At 44.8% G+C, this 15,482-nt stretch overlaps 2 protein-coding genes across 3 annotated transcripts; both read left to right on the top strand.

The window, feature by feature from the left end:
* The first annotated feature begins 574 nt into the window (after positions 1-574).
* LOC115674591 (triacylglycerol lipase SDP1-like) lies at positions 575-4,930 on the top strand. Of its 2 annotated transcripts, XM_030597019.2 has the most exons (4): positions 575-848; positions 1,147-2,724; positions 3,322-3,465; positions 3,646-4,930. In XM_030597019.2, exons 2-4 carry the CDS (start codon positions 1,306-1,308, stop codon positions 4,597-4,599), a joined length of 2,517 nt encoding a protein of 838 aa, XP_030452879.1. In that variant the 5' UTR covers positions 575-848; positions 1,147-1,305; the 3' UTR covers positions 4,600-4,930. The 2 variants fall into 2 exon arrangements, with proteins under 2 accessions (XP_030452879.1, XP_056158974.1); XM_056302999.1 differs by having other exon boundaries at positions 575-2,724.
* Positions 4,931-13,221: 8,291 nt separating this feature from the next.
* LOC115674593 (probable calcium-binding protein CML36) lies at positions 13,222-14,291 on the top strand. Its single transcript, XM_030597025.2, has one exon. It carries the CDS (start codon positions 13,333-13,335, stop codon positions 13,981-13,983), a length of 651 nt encoding a protein of 216 aa, XP_030452885.1. The 5' UTR covers positions 13,222-13,332; the 3' UTR covers positions 13,984-14,291.
* The last annotated feature ends 1,191 nt before the right edge of the window (positions 14,292-15,482 follow it).

The following is a 15,482-nucleotide window of genomic DNA, read 5'->3' as shown; positions in this document are numbered from 1 at the left end:
AAAAAGAATAATGATGTAAACAGTTCCGAAATTTTGATCCAATGTGTAATGTGGTCCTTGAAATTTTAATTTGTTCAATGTAGTTCTTGAACTTTAGCCTAAGTTCAATGTGGTCCCTGAACTTTTAATTTATTCAATGTGGCCCATGGACCAAGGACTACATTGAATATTTTCACATAGTTATGGACTAAATTAAACATGTACTAAAAGTTCAGGGGTTATATTACACATTAAGTTAAAGTTTATGAATCATATTAAATAAATTAAAAAATATGTCATTACATATTGAGTCAAAGTCCGGTGATCGTTTTTTAAAAACAGAGAGAAAGAAATAGATCTCTTTCCGATCCGGAGAACATCGGTATCAGCGTACGCCGTACATGCCCAAAACTAGAAACGTCCCAGATTTAACCGCTTTTTGACTCGTAGCGCGCAAGAAAGAAGAGTCCTTTCGCTATCCGCTACTTTTCTTCTCGTTTTCTTTCCCGCTTTTCGCACCCTTCTTTGGATTGGATTGATGAATCGTGAGTTCCGATGAGTGTTGTCGACTTCGATCCATCCAAAGTCGTCGCCCCACGACTCTGCTGATCCGGCTCTACGTTACGTCCATAATGTTTATCTCTTCCTTCACCGATCCCGAGATTCTGCATCTTTTACCTTACCGATTCCGACCCACATCCCCACCACCCCACCATCCCTCTCTGCCACTTCGCATTCTTCGAACTTTTGCATTTTGCCTTGATGGGTGATCTGGGTTCTTGCGGATCGGTTCGATAGCTGGTTGGAATTTGATTGCAGATTGCATTGGTCGGTGGATGTTGGGTCCTGAACATTTCGAGCATTTTGAGGTCAGATTGGCTCGTAGGTCCGTTCTTGTTTGGGCTTTCACGAATTTGCAAAGTATGTTTCTCTTTCTGTTATGAGTTCCTCTGACGTATAAGAAAGGTTTCTTGATCTTGGCTTTTGTTTTACTGCCTTCGTGCCGTCTTAGGTTGCGATTTGATTAGTTGGCGATTGTAGGTTAGGATGAAATCCAGTTTGGTTCCTCTTTTGGTCTCATTAAGATTATGTAAGAAGCGCTAGTTCACGAATTCTTGCTTTTTAAGGTTTTTTCCCGTCTTGTACAAGAAAAGATCTATTTCTCAGGAAAGCCGCCACCTTTCCCTGCACAACCGAGCCGTTCGGGGGTTTTAGGTTGCGTCAGATGCGTTTGGAGAATTACGAAACTATTCCTCCTTCTGTTCATTTGGCAAGTTTAGTTCGACATATCGGGAAATAGAGGGTTTAGAGTTTGTGCGTCAAGGCATGGATATAAGCAATGAGGCGAGTGTCGATCGGTTCTCGATCGGCCCTTCAACAATCATGGGGCGAACGATTGCTTTTAGGATTCTGTTCTGTAAATCCTTTTCCCATCTGCAACACGAAATCTTGCGTGTACTTTTGGCTTACTTCTATAGGATGAGTGCCTTGGTGGCACCTGTGTTTTCTTGGTTGCATCCGAGAAATCCACAAGGAATCCTAGCGATGGTTACTATAGTTGCTTTCTTGTTGAAACGGTACACCAACGTAAAAGCGAGGGCTGAGATGGCCTACCGGAGGAAGTTTTGGAGGAATATGATGAGAACGGCGCTGACCTACGAGGAGTGGGTTCATGCTGCGAAGATGCTCGATAAGGAGACGCTAAGGATGAATGATTGTGACCTTTATGATGATGAACTGGTGAGGAATAAGCTTCAAGAGCTCCGCCAGCGTCGCCAGGAGGGATCTCTGCGAGATATCATCTTTTGCATGAGAGCCGATCTAGTGAGAAATCTAGGCAACATGTGCAATCCTGAACTTCACAAAGGCAGGCTTCAAGTGCCGAAGCTCATAAAGGACTACATTGACGAGGTGTCGACACAGTTAAGAATGGTGTGTGAATCAGATTCTGAAGAGCTCTCTTTGGAAGAGAAGCTTGCTTTCATGCACGAAACAAGGCATGCCTTTGGCAGGACGGCTCTGCTTTTGAGCGGAGGAGCGTCCCTCGGAGCATTTCACATCGGTGTGGTGAAAACGTTGGTGAAGCACAAGCTTTTACCTAGAATAATTGCAGGCTCCAGTGTTGGATCCATCATGTGCGCCATCGTTGCGACAAGGTCTTGGCCTGAGCTCCAGAGTTTCTTTGAGGATTCTTTGCACTCATTGCAGTTCTTCGATCAATTAGGTGGCATTTTTACAGTCGTGAGAAGGGTCATGACACAAGGAGCTGTTCACGAGATCAGACATTTGCAGTGGATGTTGAGGAACCTCACCAGTAATCTTACATTTCAAGAAGCCTATGACATGACTGGACGAGTTCTTGGGATAACGGTGTGCTCGCCAAGGAAGCACGAGCCCCCTAGATGCCTCAATTACTTGACTTCGCCTCACGTGGTGATATGGAGCGCAGTGACTGCCTCTTGTGCCTTCCCTGGTCTTTTTGAAGCGCAGGAACTAATGGCGAAGGATCGGAGTGGAGAAATTATTCCGTACCATCCGCCATTCAATTTGGAACCGGAGGAGGGGTTGGGCCCGTCTATGCGTCGGTGGAGGGATGGTAGCTTGGAGATTGATTTGCCAATGATGCAGCTGAAGGAGCTATTCAACGTTAATCATTTCATCGTCAGTCAGGCCAACCCTCATATCGCCCCATTTCTAAGGCTCAAGGACTTTGTTAGAGCTTATGGAGGAAACTTTGCAGCCAAGGTATGTATCAGTGGGCTGCAACATGCATCCTGTGGTGTTCTTATCCGAACTCCTCTTCTCGACTTGGATCACAGTGCTTGTGTTTTTTTGTTACTAGAGTTGCTTGCGCAGATTTATATGTTCTTCTTTTTCTGACCATTATCAGGGGACACTGCATTCCTTTATCTTCGTCTGTTTTGCCCTCTTGGGGCATGCCGACATATGCATACCCCATCTGTTTGTGGACGCTTAAGTTTAGTGTTCGGTCGACAGGTGGCCATTCACTAACAGCGGCATGCCAATTCCTAATGTTCTGAGCGACATGTTCAGTTTGTGTCGTTAGTCTTTATTAGAGCTGCAGACATGCCATTTTAAAAGGTCGTGTTTCATTGTACAATATATATACAGTTTTACTTGTGTCACGACCCACCCATTAAAAAATAGGTGTCAACAACTTGTTTTACTGATTATAATCTGTGCTTCAGCTTCTAACAATCAAAACCTTTTGAGCTTGATCATGTCTTCTCAGCCTGACTCGATGCGTTCATGTTTGCTTAATAGAGTTGTCTGTCCTTCAGTTCCTAAGAAGAAAATGACATGCTATGGTTGGTTGTGCAGCTTGCTCACCTTGCTGAGATGGAGGTAAAACATAGATGCAACCAGGTCCTGGAACTTGGTTTTCCTTTGGGAGGAATAGCCCAGCTGTTTGCTCAAGATTGGGAGGGCGATGTCACTGTTGTTATACCTGCAACACTTGCTCAGGTATGTGCGTGCTGTTGATATTGTTGAGTTCCTGCAATCTGAGCACAAGCTCTTTAAGTGTAACAACATACCGTTGTATCGTAATATGTGCTGTTAATTCTTCTCGAAGAATTGCATATTTTTAGCTATAGTGGGTTGGTGACTCTGGTTGCTCATTCTTATACCTCTTCTTATGGGCAGTACTCAAAGATAATACAAAATCCATCTCTTGTGGAGCTGCAAAAGGCGGTCAATCAGGGGAGGAGGTGCACTTGGGAGAAGCTCTCGGCCATAAAAGCCAATTGCGACATTGAACTTGCCCTTGATGAATGCGTTGCGGTCCTAAACCACATGCGCAGACTCAAAAGAAGCGCCGAGAGAGCAGCGGCCGCTTCTTCTCACGGTTTAGCCAACACAGTCAGGTTCAATGCTTCTAGGAGGATCCCTTCATGGAATTGCCTTGCTCGAGAAAACTCAACAGGGTCCCTTGAGGAATATATCCCCAACGATGTGGCTTCCTCCTTACATCCTCAGGGAAGTGGTTGTCATGCATCAGGAGGATTGTCAGGCAGAAATTTACGGGCTCACAGGCATGACGGAAGCGACAGTGAATCGGAGAACGTTGATTTGAATTCATGGACGAGGTCAGGTGGCCCATTGATGAGGACTGAATCGGCAAATAAGTTCATCGATTACGTCCAGAATTTGGACATTGAAGTCGAACTGAAGATGTTGCCTAGTCCAAATTCTGCCAATGCCCAGATGGGAAGAGACCCGTTTTTCCACGCCTTGAGGGTGACCACACCAGACCGGAGTTCAGAGCGCATGGAGCTTGACCAGAGGGATATAGGGACCAGAAACAGCTCGAGCATAACAGTCAATGAAGGCGATCTTTTACAGGCAGAAAGGATTCCTGACGGGTTCGTGCTCAATGTTGTGCGGAGAGAGGATCTGGCATCTCCAAATCGAAGCGGGGACTGCAGCTGCGAAGTCCCCGAATGCTTGCAACTGGATTCGCCAGAGAAGGAGATGGATGTGAGTTCGGCATCCGAATCTGGCGATGATGATGCAAACGGCGAAAGCGGCTCAAATCTAACTACTCTAGATGGCAATAACATCTCAGGTCATGTTGATGCTCATCACAGAAATGAATAGATCCATGCAGATGGTGTGTCTTCATGACCTCAACCAGTGAACTCTGAATCTTCTTTCTCGTCAGCAAATGCTGCCAACCAATCGAAGCCAACTTGAATAGTCAAGGTTGCATAGGAATTTCCCTCATGCTGCTTTTGGCATCAGAGTGAGTAGAGTCGCTTAATTGGCGGCGCAGTCTCCGGTTGAGAAGCCAGTAACTCTGAATTTAAGTTTCTGTTCTTGAATTAGAAATTGCTCCTCTCTCTTGCATGTGAGGTAGCTTGATGATAATCAGGAATTTTAAGTTGTATGCACATTATCATTTTGATTCAAATCATTCAATATCTCTCTAGTCTTGCTCTCTTATCATCTGCCGTCATGTTTAGGATTTCATGCTCATATCGAGAGAGTTTAGATGATGCATCTGGGTAATTATGAGAGTTCATCACAATGATGTTAGCAGAAGTGAGCCAGCATTTTACTGATAAGGTGGATGAAAGGGTTCCGTGTGAAATGAAAATACACTTGACTGCATTTGTTAATTGTTCTTTCTTTGTATATCTTATGATCTAATTGAAGGCTGCGATGCAGAAATACGAAGTATACGGACAAAATATCTCACGCGGCATGTCTAATCGGCATGAGATTAAACAGGAAAATTGATCATCCTACCTTTTCACATGCAATGACCGGTGCTGCTTCAACCTTTAGTGTGCTAGTAGCAAAGAATTAAGCCAGTTATCAGTTATCCCAGCTTCACAAGTGGAGGGCTCTGATAATTGAATATGCCCACTTGGATCATTTTCATACTATCATCATTTTCGAATCATGTGATGTCTAAGTAATTGTCGTCTAATGCGCGTGATGCATACATGTATGTATATCTTTTCTCTACGTTTCCCTGTACGCGGGTATTAGTGGGATACGTCTCAGAGAGCATTGCAGAGTGAGCGACCCATCAATACATAATCTTCGAGGTGTATGAAGAAACTGCTAGAGATATGAATGCCGTCATATACAATCAGCTTTCAGATTCACGCGATCGACTCTTGTTGGGAACTTGAACATCGCCCGTCAAGGGCAGGGGACCGGTTTATGTACGTTCGATTGCAATGAAGGGTGGCTCTCCGTGCTAACTTGGGAGCATATGGAATGGAAGGGGACAGGGGGCCTTTTTGAGTGTGGAACAGTGAGCCCCATTTGCAAATTCACAGACCAAAGAGACAAAACAGTTTCCATTGAGAAATGTCCAAACCCCTTTCGTTTTGGTAAGTGCACGATGGCTCAAGCAATATCCCCCCACCTTTCACCGGAATCTGAAAGAGACCCATGAATAGGAGTGGACACCAATCGGTCAATCAATCACGCTTTCTCCTTTTCAAATGACAACTCATTTGAGTGGACCATTTGTTGCACCGAGCAGGAGGAGTATGGGCTGTCTTAGCTTATAACACGGATAATCGAAGAGATACCATTCTTGTCTAAAACTAGTTCTAATCAACCAAATCAATCCCACGCTGACATTAATCGAGTCATTTATTGGCCTGTAGAGCCTTGGAGGGGAAAAAGACGCTCGTTTCATTTTCTTTAATGAACAGTTTACTCTTGTAGATCTCGGATGGTAAGATGGTTTGCAAGATTTGTTGAGCTTGGTATTGTGAACATTCACTGCATTGGACCTTGGGTTGACTTGATGCAGCACTAGTGAACACAATCTCGATTTTGGTCAAATTCACGAATTCGAGCACGGCAAGCTAGAAGCCTAGAACTAGATAGAATGATGAGCCTATGGGCATGTGCCATCTATCTACTTCATGTCGATACTTGTCGAGCCATGTGTACTGAGAATTTGAGCAGAAAGTATCGGTTACAGGTTTGGATTGGTCGAAGTCACGCTCAACATCGACCGACATGATATCAAATCACACGATTGAGACTCTAGGTTGATTAAACTGGTGAATGCATTTCTCCTTTGGAGCTTAGGGACTTTCGTCATCCTCCTAACATTTTCTGACTTTCCATGTGTTTTACGAGATTGATGACAACATCAACACCTATGTAGTTTCTTGAAAGTAATTACTTACACTCAGAAGATTCTAGATTTTTTAATGTGCGTAATCTCTCTTCTCCAAAAGATATACGGAAAATCAAGGGAAAAGTATAAAAAAGTTCTAAACCTTTGACATTAGTATCAATTTAATCTTAAACTTTTTATATTAGTGTCAATTTAGTCCCAAACTTTTTTTTAGTACAAATTCAGTTCTAAACCTTTTGTATTTGTACCAATTCTGTTCTAAACCTTTTGTATTTGTGTCAATTTAGTCATTTCGATCAATTTTGGCCGGATTTTACTAACGTGAACGCCAGCCGACCAGCAGCCAGTCATCGGTGTTGACGTGGACAACTTTAATGATATTTTAATATTCTTTAGAATTATTTATTTATTTATTTATTCTTTTTTTTTTTCCTCCCCTCCCTCCTTCCTCCAGCCGGTCGCCGGACCTGCAACCGGCCAGAGGCCAGAGGCTGGCGAGGTCGTGCCTCGCCCAGCCGCCGGTGAGGCTCGAGCCCTCGCCAGAGGCCTTCGACCTCGCCGACCTCTAGCCTTGGTGACCGGCTGGAAGAAGAAGGGAGGGGAGGGAAAAAAAAAAGAAAAGAAATAAAGAAATAAAAAAGACTAAATTGGCGCAAATACTAAAGGTTTAGGATCATCCGAAATCCCGCCCGACAAACGCCGCAGTAGCTATACGTCCGCGACGCGCAAGGGGGCGACTTGAATCAATTGACTTTCTCAGGGAATCGAGCAACGGTCACGAGATGAGAGACGAATCCACGAAAAGCGGGCACTTAAGAAGGAGAAGAAGAAGAAGAACAGTAGTTTCCGTGAGCCTTCAAATGTCTGTGTGCCGAACCTTTTCGGCGTGCGGTTCCTGTCGGCGACAAAAAAGATGAACATGCCAATGTCCTAGAAATGCCCAAATCCTGTGAACTGAGCCTTTTCTTCCTCTCTCTCTCTCTGTGACGGGCCGAAGGTTTTGAGGGGAGGTCCCGTTGTTTAGCACCAAGTAAATGCCAAAAGCGACACTGTTCGGAATGTGTGCGCTTTGAACGGTTAAACCACTCTTTTGTCTTCGACTAAAAAAAAAAAAAAAAAACCACTCTTTTGTTCCTTCGCTCTTTGCTTTCCATCCTCGCTTTCTTCATTTTGTTTCGATGATATCGGAAGGACGGCCTTGTTTTCCATGGTGTTTTAACAAGTAAAACTGTTGTCGTTACTTTAGGGAAGTAAGCAGTACTTTATCGAAGAAAGCAAGAGTGTGTTTGGTAATCATTCTGTTCCCGAAAATAATTTCTACTCAGAAATGATTTTTTTTATTATGTTTCTGAAAATAATTTCTAAGCATTTGAAGGCGTTTGGTAATGACCTAAAATTTCCATTCCTGAAATAGAAAAAGAACAAAAATTCATTTGGTAACTGTACAAAATTTCCTTTTATTAATAATATTTTAATATTTCTTTCTTTTTTTTTTCTTTTTTTCTTCTTCTTCTCTTTCTTGGCCATGGCCGGTGAGGGCGTTGTGGCCCTCGCCGGATCCGGCAAGGGGGACCCTCACCTATGGTCGGCGAGGGCCGCGACGCCCTCACCGGCCCTAGCTTGTGGCCGGTCGCCAGCGACCCGGCCATGGCTAAGAAGAACACGAAAGAAGAATAGGAAAGAAGAAAAAGAAAAAAAATCTTTTCTATTTCTGATTCTTGTTCCCAGAATCAAGAATCAATTTTTTATTTATTCTTGATTCTGTTTCAAAACTGATCCTAGCAATAAATTTGTGCCCGGGAACAAAAAAATTTACCAAATGGATTTCTGTTCATTTTTTGTTCCCTGAAGTAAAAGAATAGAATTAGTTACTATTTGGCAAGTTACCAATCATATCCTAAGTGGCAGGTCATTATTTATATGGTAGGTTTTTTTTCAAAAAAAGGTTATATGAGCTCGATACCGCGACACGGTCTTTGCTTAGAATTCGAAATCCACGTGAACCCGTCATTCATCCGATGGCAAGGGGGGCACTTTCTCGGATCGGGATATTCATTATGTTCAAAGGTGATTCGTGATTGTCCAGTAACACTGAACCACGGCACGTGTATAGCAATGCGATTCTGTATTCGTCCTCTTCCACTCCAAATCGTCGCTTTTGTATCTACTCCGTATAGACTGTCATTTCAAGGCTCGAATCGCGCTCATCCCTTGCTCGGCAGACAAAATGAGCGAGGAGGGTTAGAGCCTAGGCATCATGTCATGTGGACAAAATTTTCGTCGGAGCTTGCTGCGTTGGATCGCGAATCCTGTCGGAGATATTACCATCTTTAAGATGGCGTCACAATGCGTCCTACTCAGGAAATTTCAACCCTTTCTTTACTTCCCCGCAACAAAAATGTAGCCCGATATCTCTATCAATCTCAAGAAGTGTTCCTGTTATAAGAAGTGGACGACATCATTGATTTATCACAAGGAGGTGCACACATAGTGAGTTTCAACCACAAGTGATCGGGCCGATGAGCTTGACGTGAGCATCCCCCACCACCACCAAGCTGACAAAAGATTGGAGAAATTTGACCCGTCGACATTGCCACTAATGTCCAGTCGATGCCATGGGAAACCCAAAAACTTGGAAAGCACCTGGGAAGTTGCTTGGAAGATGCACACGTATTCACCAAGAGGTTTTCCAACAAAATATCAGGCATATAAGTGGCCTCCAATCGACCTGACCAGGTCTTTAGAAGTATCCATCTCGGTTCGCGTCCCGATCTCGGAATCACTGAGATGTAAAATTTCCAGAAGGTATTTCCTCTTCCTAGGGATGAAAAAGATTTAGAGGGAATTCCGGTACGTTAAAATAAGGAATGTATCTATTGAGCCCGCTCCATAAAATGGAGACAGGCCATGCGGACCCTCGTAAGAGCTTCGGCTTCTAAGTTTAGCCTAATGTCAAATCATTCACCTTAACCTCCTTTGACCCCCCCCCCCCCCTTTTCTAATCCGATCCCATTGCGATTCATGCGAGAACCATGCGGGCTTAGTTATACGGCAAATTTCTAGATATCGAAATACGCATGATCAATCTATTCAAAACATCCGATGTAACATCACCATATCACCGAGTGAAAAAAAAGAGTTTAGTAAGATTTCTTAATACACACATCATACCCGTTACTTCAACGCTCACACGACACGACGATATCCTTGACCTCAAACATATATTTACGATCACGAAATTCAAAATGAGAAAAAAAAAGAATTAAAAAAAAATGTGGATCAATCTATTCCAAGTTGTGAGGGGGGCAAATCTAGAAGCCTAGCTCATGTGAAGCATGCCATCTTTTGGATTCTTTTGTTTCCACTCCTCGCACAGATAAACGTGAGGGGTCAATGTATCTCTGGCAAACACTCATTTAATCCATATTCTTAAGTTCAAGTTGGGGTTTGATTAAGGTAGAATGTCTTCCCTTCATATTTTCTTCTTCTTCTTCTTCTTCTTCTTCTTTTTGATCTCTATTTTGGCTTTAAACTATGAGATTTTAATATTAGGAATTCACCGACACGCAAAACCTGCGTAGGTGGAATTATCTATCTTTATAGTTGACTTGATTGACTCCCTCGACCCCGACATTTTCACCAACCACGAGATTAACGTGTCGCGATTTTCATGACGTAAATTAATTTATTCCTTCCGTTGAATTAATGTAGGATAATTCACATAATATTTATTCTAATTCATTTTCCTATAGCCTCTGCCTTTTTCTTGGAAAAAGTTGCAAAAAACCCTAAATGATATACTCACCGTGACACATTCACCTTAGACTTATACGTATGTAGCACATTTACCATCACACACGACTTTTTAGTTAAAACGGCGTCGTTTTTATTTCACTTAAGTTATGTGAGTGCTGTAACGACCCGGTCCGACGAGGGCGGGGAGTGGTCGCCGGGGCCGGAGGGCCTGGACAAGGAGCGGCTCCTGGCAGGCTTCTAGGATGGCAAGGGGGGCATGTCTCTTGTCCCATATCGCTTAGGGGGGGAGTCCTGGGTTAGTTTATAAGGCTTGGGTTCTCTATTCTGTATAACGCATTTCACACAAGCTTCCGCTGTGCTAAGAACAAAGCCTTGAGGGGTGTGTGATCCCCAAAGAGGACAATATTGGACTGGGATGGGTTGGGGCCCTACCCCAGATAACGCGTTTTAAAACGGTGAGGACTTAGTGTCCAAAGCGAACAATATCGGATAATATTACACAAGGAGTGGCGGAAGCGTGGTGGGGCCCAGGTCCTTACAAGTGCCATGTCATCTATGCAGGTAGATTTTTAGCTGTTCACATTACCAGAACTTTGACGGAGGGTAAATGTGTCACACAGATACAAATTTGAAATTTTTGGTGTCACAGAAAAAAAAATTAAAGTAAACATATCGTAGTGTGCATAATTTAGTATTTTTGGTGTCTTTTATCCTATTTTTTAATTTATGTTCCTATACTCTCTGCTGTTTTTTTTTTTTGTTGACAATTTTCCTGTTCGTTCTTCCTAGAAAGGCCTGACAATTATTTGGGTCAGCAAAAGCCAAAAAACCAACCTCTTCGTCCAAATGATTGGCACCATGGGGAAATCGGGAAAATTATCAAAAAAGTCCTAAACCTTTTGTAATTGTGTCAATTCAGTCCTAAACCTTTTTTTTTTGCCATTTCAGCCCTAAACCTTTTACAATTGTGCCAATTCAAATTCATCCGCCACTTTTGACCTGGCCGGCCGACGTGGACGCCGGCCGGCGCCAGCGGGCCGACGCCGGATCGGTTGACGTGGCATTATTTTAATATTTTTTTTCCTTTTTTTTTTCCTTCTTCCCCCTGGCCGAACCGGCCAGGGGGAGGCTTGCCGGCGAGGTGATCTCGCCGGCCATGGCGAGGCCGACCTCGCCTGCCATGGGCGAGGCCGACCTCGCTCGGCCATGGCGAGGTCGAACTCGCCGGCCATGGGCGACGGCGAGGCCTCGCCCAGATCTGACGAGACCTCGCCGTCGTCGGGCGAGTGTCTCCCATGGCCAGCGAGCTCGACCTCGCCATGGCCGGGCGAGGTCGGCCTCGCCATGGCCGGCGAGGTGACCTCGCCGGCAAGCCTCCCCTTGGCCGTCCGGCCAGGGGGAAGAAGGAAAAAAAAAAGGAAAAAAATATTAAAATAATGCCACGTTAGTCTACGGCCACGGCGCCAATCAGCCACGGCCGGCCAAAAAGTGGCGGATGGATGAATTGCACAATTGTAAAAGGTTTAGGACCGAAATGGCAAAAAAAAAAGGTTTAGGGACCGAATTGACACAATTACAAAAGGTTTATGACTTTTTTGGTAATTTTCCCTGGGGAAATTAGATTACGAAAATTACCTCAAAAGCCTTTCCTTTTTGGGCAATTTGCAATTTGCAATTTGCAATTTGCAATTTGCAATCTGAATTCACTATTCTGGTTAGATTTGTAGCATCATAATGTTCTCGAGAGTATTATCCATCACGAGACAAACATACGAAGCCAATTTTGAGCCGTAACCGAGGCCAAGAAGAAGGTCGCTTTCACGGTGGGAGAAAGAAAGCGCCTTGCTCTCATTTTGGTGAACACAACATTGAAAATGTCATCTTTATGCGGTGGCTTGGCAGTGACATTCGGTGTAATCACACAATTCAAGAAAAGAAAAGAAGGAGATGCACGCACATATGAGATCGAGTATGATGAAGTTAATAGGACGAGTGCTCACTGTCGTGTAGTACATCCGCAATTTGAAATATTTTCCTCCCACCATCGGAGGCCAAAATAAACAATCTCAAATCTCGACTAAAAGTCGCCCCCGGAGTCCCACGCTGCCACTCTTATAAAAAAAAAAAAACCCCATCAACAAATCATTACAGCGATGCATTTTCGACGTACAATCAATTTATGCATTTTCATAATCATTAGTGCGAAGCAAAAGGGTAATGAAAAAAAAGATTATAATTTGCACTGTACTCTCATTTTTCATAATATTTTTTAATTAATATTTATAATTATAATGAAAAGAATAATCTCTCAAGTCTCGGCTAAAAGTGGCGGCCGGAATCCCCACGCCATGACTCCTAGGAAGAAAACCCAATAACAAATCATTATAGCGACGTAGCTTCGACCTACAACCAACTTTATACATTCTCATAGTCATTGGTGCGCAGCAAAAGAGCAATGAAAAACAAAACTATAGTGTGCACCGTATCGACCCTTTTCATATAGAACATGTTCGGTAAGTATCTCGGACACTTTGTTAATCTAATAAACAAATGAAAACTAAGCATATATGCTCGGACCTGACCGGCTGCCAAAAAGGCAAAAGGAAAAAAACGAGAGATAAAACGAACAGATCTACCAATTTTTTGTCCACATTAAATCCCCGATTGATTTTGTTTTATTTCCCCAATCAAGGAGTGGCGCCGGGCCCCACTGATTCATCACATCCTATAAATACCCTTCCCAAAGAAAATTCGCGGTAATATTTTTCTCCGCAAAACGAAGCTTCGCGGAAGCTGCCATGGCTGTCGCTGCAGTCTCCAGACCTCCATCATTTAAGCACCCACACCTTCCTCCCTCTTTCCACCACCGTTCTCTCTCTATCTCCTCACCTGCTCCTCTCACCTTCTTTATCTATCTTCTGTACGTCTCTTTCCTTCCTCTTCTTCACTCTCTCTCTCTGGCCATGAGGCTCATCAAGATCACCTCCAAGGCCCTCAGGCTCGGCAGCCCTAAGCACCTGTTCGGGTCTCGGAAGGGCCGCTCCGTCGCGTCCCGCTCCAACCCGCCGTCCTTCGGCTCCGGCACCACCGCCTCCTCCCTCTCCTCCGACGACTCCTCCCCCTCCGTCCACAAGCGCGAGTCCCTGACCCCGACCAGCGTGCTTGGCGGCGGGGGTTGGAGGGGCGACCCGGAGCTCTCCCGCGCGTTCGGGCTCATCGACCGGGACGGCGACGGGGTCGTGTCGCGGAAGGAGCTGGAGGCCCTCCTCAGCCGGCTCGGCAGCCGGGACGAGGTGGCGGTGATGCTGAGCGAGGTGGGGTGTCACGGCGAGGGGGAGGACGCCGCCGTGAGCATCGAGGAGCTGCTGAGCCGGGTGGGCTCGGCGTGCGCGCCGGCCTGCGACGACGCGGAGCTGCGGGAGACGTTCGAGTTCTTCGACGCGGACCACGACGGGCGGATCACGGCGGAGGAGCTCCTCGGGGTGTTCAAGGCGCTCGGGGACGAGCGGTGCACCCTAGAGGAGTGCAGGCGCATGATCGCGGAGGTGGACAAGAACGGGGACGGGTTCGTGTGCTTCGATGACTTCGCTCAGATGATGGAACTGCAGAGATGAAGATGATGACTTATCACTACTCATTCAATGCCGTATTATACAGTGATAATGCTCTGAAGTCAGTAGTTGTCTGCACCTGATGATCCTACCGTGCGCCGTTGTGATTTTCGCCTTCTTTTTTTTTTTTTGGTGCTTGTTTGTCTCGGAAATGGTAACTCGGGCGGGTGACAAGGGCCGAGATCTTGGCAAAGGAAGAGATCAACGGCCGGGATTGTTTTGTGATGGGAGGAATTTGTCATTTTGTCTCTCTCTCTCTCTGCCGTACATATACGAGTGACGAAATCAAACTTGAACTCTGTTTTCTCGTCTGTGTCGGGTTTTATCTCCAGATGCATATTCTAATGACCCAGTTGCTTCATTACGGCAATTTGTTTGAACTGATGATGATTGATCTCCATTCTAGGGCACGAAATTTAGGATTAGATACGATTCCTTGGATCGATCAAAGCTCGCACGATCGAATCTGTCAGTGACCCAGATCTGTATGGTGGCTGATCTGTGATCCCAACATGCTTTTTGGAAGTACGTTCGTTGGGGATAAGGTGAGAGGCATTATCAACAATGGGAGGAGGGCTTATCTGTGGCTAAATTGACTGGACGCTAGCTCTTCCCCATTTCCCAAATTGCTTATTTCTTACTTTATTTTGTTTGTCATGGTCCTAAGTCAAACTCTCAAAATCGATTTCCTGATTCGGCAGGCCTGCTGAATTTTGAGGACTGCCTTCTAGATTCAGCACACTTTTCTCTTCCTGCTTTTCTTGAAAATCTTCCGCCAGTACGGCGGGTCGATTACCGGGGGAAGAGGGTCGCCGGCGATCTTCCGAGAGTCGTTCTTTCTTGAACCTTCCTTTTATTGGGTCATTTCCATGGAGACGACGATTAAAACACGCCGGAAGATCAAATGACTTCTGTCTTTTACTGCTGCTACTTAGAGCGAAAATGACAATTCATGTGTACATCCTCTTCTCTCTTCCATGATTGAAACTTGTTGGGTTGTGTGCGTTCCTGTAAGACGTGAGGGACATGTCTTGTTTGTTTCCCTGCTAATGCATGACAGACGGACGGACAGTCGCGAAAAGCTGTAAAGCGCGCAGCTTCCCGTCTTTCTCTCAGTCCATAAGAGAAACAAGTCACGCGCATAAAGCTAACTCCCATTGCATCCCGCTACCAAAAACGACAAAAAAAGTAGACGTTTTGATACACGCGAACTGTGAATAAAACACGAAAGGGAGTTGCTTTCTTTGAATACTCAAGAATGAAAAGCAGACCCATCTTTCTCCCCCAAAGAACTGCGCTTTACTTGAAATCGCTACAAGCATGAGCAGGCCAGGTGTGAAATCTTGATCTATCTCCCCGACACAAGAGGTCGTAATCAAGAGCCGAATGGGCGATGTACGCTTTATCCACCTTCCAGATAAGCATACCCTTTTGAACATCTGGAATGTCTATCGTTATCTCTTGGCACCCGGTTTGTCTGCTTACCGATCTTTCATTTGGTG

The sequence above is a fragment of the Syzygium oleosum genome, unplaced genomic scaffold, assembly GCF_021117445.2.
Source record: "Syzygium oleosum isolate NSW1041296 unplaced genomic scaffold, Sole_v2.1 Sole_v2.25, whole genome shotgun sequence".
Classification (NCBI taxonomy): Eukaryota; Viridiplantae; Streptophyta; class Magnoliopsida; order Myrtales; family Myrtaceae; genus Syzygium; species Syzygium oleosum.
This window is presented reverse-complemented; position numbering and strand designations above follow the sequence as displayed.